The following is a 6,000-nucleotide window of genomic DNA, read 5'->3' on the forward strand; positions in this document are numbered from 1 at the left end:
TGAATCAGACCAGAACACCACCCCTGTGTCACCTTCTAGGCTTTGCTTACTGCAGATATTCTGGATTTGAAGTTGGAGAGAGCTCTGGATGGGAAGTGAAAGTGGGGTGTTTTTTTTTCCCAGTCTGGACGCCCAGGAATTGATCTTTGCTCCGAATTCCCCTTTCAGGCCTACAGATTAGAACCCTTAATCCTGAAACACTACAGCAACATCTCACCTGTGCAGATCCACTGGTACAACACAGCCAACCCCCTCCCTTACGAGCACATGAAGCCAAGTTTCCTCAACCCCACCAAAGAAGCTACCTCAGCCCCGGACACCGAGAGCGCCTCGGCGGCGCCCAGCCCCACCACGTCCCCGGTCCTGGTGCGGCGCCACTACGGGGAGTCCATCACCAACATTGGCAAAGCCAGCATTTTGGGTAATGTCCCCTCTGTCCCTGGCTTGGGATGGCAGCTCCTCTGGGAGCTTTGCTGCTCCCCAGGGTTGGGGTGCAGCCCCAAGGAAACTCGGCTCTGGAGATGGGATGGGAGCTAGGGGTGTTCAACTGGAGAGGGGAGGGCTCTGCGGAGGTCTTGGAGCTCTTTCCAGGGCCTCAAGGGGCTCCAGGAGAGCTGGAGAGGGACTGGGGACAAGGGATGGAGGGACAGGACACAGGGAATGGCTTCCCAGTGCCAGAGGGCAGGGATGGATGGGATATTGGGAAGGAATTCTTCTCTGTGAGAGTGGTGAGGCCCTGAGGTTTTCCAGCCCAGCTGTGGCTGCTCCTGGATCCCTGGAAGTGTCCAAGGCCAGGTCAGGGAACCTGGGACAGTGGGAGGTGTCCCTGCCCATGGCAGGGGATGGACCTGGATGATCTTTAAGGTCCCTTCCAACCCAAACCATCCTATGATTCTGTTCCCATCTGCTGCACAGAATCAGAGAGTGGCTGAGGTTGGAAGTGACCTCTGGAGATCATCTGCTCCAACCCCCAAAATCCCTGCTGGCAGAGGAAGATTTCAGTGAGTTCTGTAGGTGTCTGGTTTGGTTTAATCCCAACTGACACTTGCTCTGAAATAAAAACCAGTTTATGTTCATTGGAGACAAAGCTTGGGGGAGATGATGTAGTTCATGCTATTGCTGCCTTATTTTTGTCTGCCTTATTGAAGTAACATCTCGGTGATTTAATAGTTTCCATTCTGCTTCATGGAAAAAAAATTAAATTAAAGCTTGTTTTCTGATTCCATTTCCTAGTATTGGCAGATAGGAGAAAAATCACACCATGTAACCCATTACAGTTACCTTTAACTCATGATTCTACAACAGGAAATTCAGGCTGGTTTAATATAAAGTCTGTTCCTTTCTGGCTTTCTTAGTCAAAATAAGCCCTGGTTTAAGTGAGCTTAAATTCCCTTCACTGGAGCTTATGCTTGAGCATGCACTTGCAGTTTTTGTTGACTCAAGGCTTTTCTTTAGCTCTCTGTGTGGGATTTGGGAGAAGCCTGGTGCCAGGAATCTTCCCAATCAAATAAGTATAGAAAAGGAGTTTTTCCTCAAGTAGAAATATGTGGTATTTCAGAGCAGAGTGGCCTCTTTTTTGGGGGGTTTCCATAGTAACTTTAATATCTTGTCCATGAGGTGGCAGCAGAGTCGGGATAAAACATGACATAGCTGCTCTTAACTTTATATCCCTCTTCCTGAGCAACCAAAATAGTCCTTTTAAAGGATGATGTAACATTTTTAAAGGTCTGTGAGGGCAATGGACCCTTAATAAGAGAAATGTCTTAAATGTGCTAACGGGATTTTTAAGTGCAGAAGGCACCAACATTGTTAGAAAGCATTTTTGTCTTAGTCTTAGACATTTTATGAAAGAGGAATCACAACACATCCTTCAAAGTACCAGATTTCTCTCTGCAGATGTGTTTCATGCGATTTTTTTTTCTCTAAATACAGCTTCCAAATTACAGCTTTTGCTTGTAGATGAGATGAGCCCGGGGATAAACACAGCACACTCCAGTCAGATGTTCCCACCCTAGAAAAGCACCAAGAGTGTTTTCCATCACTCAGCTCTAATGAACGGGTGCTGCAGGGACTTTAATTAGCAGTTTGATTGATGCATCTTGGGTTGGGTTTTCCCCTCTGTGCTGGATGCAGGAGCTGCAAGCATCGGGAAGGGCCTCGGTGGGATGCTCTTCTCCAGGTTTGGCCGGTCCAGTGCCACCCCCCAGACCATGGAGACAGGAAAAGATGGACCTGAGGGGGACGAGAAGAAGGCCACGACTGTTGGGACCCCACCTTTACCACACAGCAGCTCGGGATTCCTCGAACCTACAGGTGAGTGATGCCCACCCTGTGGATCCAGGGAAGCAAGAGTGGGGTGCAGCTGTGTGGGGTGGAGGGCTGGAAATGCCATAAGTGCACATGACAGGATTTGCTATTGTGGGTTTGCCCTAAAGTGATGAATATTGACTATCAAAGCCAGCTTGGACAGGGCTTGGAGCAACCTGGGCTCGTGGAAAGTGTCCCTGCCCATGGCAGGGGTGGAATGGGATGATTTTTAAAGTCCCTTCCAAGCCAAACCATTCTGGGATTCTGTGAATCTGCTCCTGGGTTGGATTGGAAGGGACTTTAAATCCCATCTTATTCCACCCCCTGCCATGGCCATGGACACCTTCCACTGTCCCAGGCTGCTCCAAGCCCCGTCCAGCCTGGCCTTGGACACTTCCAGGGATCCAGGGGCAGCCACAGCTTCTCTGGGCACCCTGTGCCAGGGCCTGCCCACCCTCACAGCCAAGATTTTCTTCCTAGTAGCTAATCTAACCGTGCCCTCTGACAGTCTAAACCCTTTTTTCCACCTAAGCTCCCCATTCCGCCATGCATTTCCCATTCTGAAGCAGTCTGGATTTTAGGACATGTATGACTGGAAACAGAAGCTGCCCTTGTCCTGATCTGAACTGCTCAGAACAGAAAGTGCAATTTGAGCAGCTGGGTTTTTTGAAAAGCATAGGTACTTCCTCTCAGGAAATTCATCTTTGATGAATTGGATTTATTTCTGAACTCCCCTTGGCACTGCTGCAGGACACAAGGGGGTTTTTGCAATCAAAGGAGTCACAAGTGTCCTGTGACAGCATCCACATGATGGATCGCTGTCTGTTCATCACTAATTTCAACACATAACCTCTCTGAGTCAGTGTTTGAGGGCAGGAAGCTTCAGGTTAGACGTGAGGGAAGTAGAGAAGCAGCACAGGGAACATCCCAGAGCTGCCGAGGGAGTCCTTTCGGGGGGGAGGTTTGGGACATTGAGGGCTTCCTGCATGAATCCCACATCCCTCCATGCTGGAAGCCCGTCCCTGCCCCATAGAAGGAGAAGGTGGAGCAGAGGCCAGCGGGGCTGGGAGCTGAATGATGCAATCCCCACCAGAGGCTGTGCTCGCTGAGGGCTGCGCTGGGGTTTGGCTCCCGCCCAAGCTCCCGTAACGGCCTCTCGGAGCCGGCCGGGGCGGCCTTCCTGCACAGCCACTGGGGTTTTTGGGATCAGCTCTGCTTCTTGGAAATGACTGTGCTTGTCTGCTGCTGTCCCAAGGCTCTGACTCCCTCTCCTTACTGCAGAGTGGGGTGATGCTCCTGGGGAAGCAGATCTGTGCCTCGTCTGCCGGCGCTCGTGCGATGCTCCCTTTCTGTGCTCCTCGAGCCAAGAATTAAAATTCCTTCAAACTGGCTTTGATAAACGGCTGCATTTCTGACTCAGTCTGGGACTTTGGCTTTTGTAGCTCAGCAGGCTTTTAGGTTTTTTGTCCTTTTTATTTTATTGCTCCTCGTAGAGGTTTTCTGACCGCTGCAGTGCCTTAGCAGTAGGTTAACATTGGCCCGGTTAAAATGCAGTGGTAATTACTTTGAATGTGGCATTAATCAAAGCAGCCATTGAAATAAAAGGGGAACTGCTGAAATATACTTGGAATAATCAGGATATTAAAAGGGCAGAGCTGTGGAGGGATGACTTTGCAGGAAGAGCTTGTAGTATTGGGGGTAGTCTCCTTGTATAGACACTAAAAATGCAAGAAATCCATTTATTTCAGAAAGTTTCCTAGTGGGGCCTCAGCATTTAGTGGATATTTGTAGTTATCATAACAAGTGTAAATAAATATATTTATAGAGTTACTATAAGGAAAACAGCTGCTTGATAAAAAGCTGACTTTTCCCAACTTTTCGAATCACAGGATCATTCAGGTTGGAAAAGACCTCTAAGAGCAGGTTTAGTTTCCATGTTTTTTAACTGAACTCAGCACCACTCTTAGGTTTATGCCAAATACACAGGCATTAAAATGTATTTATATATTATTAAATTTTGATTTAGTTGAGTGCCCTGTGAAATGTAAACACAGAGAGGTTGCATGTGTTGTTTGTACCACTACAGAATCAGAACCTGAAGCTGATGGGAAAACAGGCTGGTGTTTTTGCAGCTCTGACATCACTCTTGTTCCTTTTCTTCTTCATTTTCCAGTGGAACTGGAGCACAGAATCGACTTTGAGCTCAGGGAAGGTCTCGTGGAGAGCAGATACTGGTCCGCAGTCACATCCCACACTGCTTACTGGTCATCTCTGGATATTGCCCTTTTCCTCCTCACCTTCATGTACAAACAAGACCAAGAAGAGACTGACAAATCCAATTTAGACACTATTTGAATTTTGGACTTGGGGACAGGAGAGGAAACTTCACAAAGCAGTGGCACAAAGCGGATGTTTTACTGCAGAGCTGCAGGACCTGTGGCATGGAGGTTTCAGGTTTAAGTGCATGTTTGGGGGTTTTTCCTATTTCTAAAGAGGAGAGGTTATTTGTATTTCAAAGCACTTTATAGTTTTCAATGTTTTGCAGTGCTGACTTACACCTGAAGGGATTCCAAATTCCTGTCAACGTGGACTGTACAAAGAGCCAAGACAGCGTTGTAGCATCCCGTGAGCAGTTGTGCTTGGGTGACATCCTTGTTAATGACCATAATTGCTGTTTAGTTCATTAAACTACTAAAAAAAATTTAGTGGATTTAAAAAACAAAAAAAAAAAAACCAACAAACCAAACCTGAATTAATTTCCATTAACAAAAAAATACATGTTCAGTGCAAACCTAAACCTGCCATGTTCTGATGTTTTATGTAGCCCTGAATAACAAGCGGTGGTGTCGTTTTTCCAGGACTTTACTCAGCTCCACATCCAATTATCCCCACACTGGAAGCCCATTCTGACTGCTGGCTTCTGAGGGCCTATCCTACGTGACACATTTAGAAACTAATGCTGAAGAGAAGAAAAAAAAGCATGAAGCAAATATTTGAAATACTGTAATTATAATTTATTATTCTCTCTAATCGTTTCATTTTATTCCAGTGTATAAAACATTACTTTTTTACTGGTTTCTTTTGACATAATTTAAGAACCACATTTATTTTCTACAGTGTTAAGACTTTTTCTCAGAAATACATATCTTTGTACTACTATTCAAATGAATATATGGACACTGTGGCACACTTTAAGTATTTTTTCATTAAAAATAAATATTTGTGGTTTCACACAAATGACATCAGTCACATTCTTCTCAGAGGTAAGTGCCTTTGCTTTTTCAGGTTCCAAGTGTTTCTCAGGCACATTAGATTGGTTTGCAGAGGATCCAGCTGTCCTTTGTTTACCAAAATTAAATCCATACATGTGTGTGTTTGCATAAAAACATATGGACGTGTATATTTATGTGCAGGGGGAGAGACAGCACCATAAAATAAACTCGGTGAGGCCTGAGAATACCAACATTTAGATTAGGTTTGTATCTGAAACTAATTCAGAAGTCAAGAGGGAAGTGTTGGGATGAAAGGGAATAATCTCCAAATAAAACACTGGAGGGTCATTGCTGAGATTTTAAAACAACGTGGAAGGCTCTGGAGCAGAAGTGTTGGACATCTGCCCTCAGAGCTGCCTCTGCCTGAGGTATTTATGATCTGCATGGCACATGTGGGAGCTGCAGAGCCTAAACTTCAGTT

The 6,000-nt window shown here is 46.0% G+C and overlaps 1 protein-coding gene across 2 annotated transcripts in view; it reads left to right on the forward strand.

Annotated features, from left to right (window-relative positions):
• The window catches only part of DDHD1 (DDHD domain containing 1), a 61,290-nt gene extending 55,751 nt beyond the window's left edge, over positions 1-5,539 (forward strand). The window contains exons 11-13 of one of the 2 annotated variants that reach the window (XM_069018619.1): positions 169-421; positions 2,134-2,313; positions 4,481-5,539. In XM_069018619.1, coding sequence (XP_068874720.1) covers positions 169-421; positions 2,134-2,313; positions 4,481-4,662 — 615 coding nt within the window. In that variant the 3' untranslated portion in view covers positions 4,663-5,539. The remainder of the gene's footprint in view (positions 1-168; positions 422-2,133; positions 2,314-4,480) is intronic. The other variant, XM_069018620.1, reaches the window with a different exon arrangement.
• Positions 5,540-6,000: the final 461 nt, after the last annotated feature.

The sequence above is a fragment of the Aphelocoma coerulescens genome, chromosome 5 (assembly GCF_041296385.1).
Source record: "Aphelocoma coerulescens isolate FSJ_1873_10779 chromosome 5, UR_Acoe_1.0, whole genome shotgun sequence".
NCBI lineage: Eukaryota > Metazoa > Chordata > Aves > Passeriformes > Corvidae > Aphelocoma > Aphelocoma coerulescens.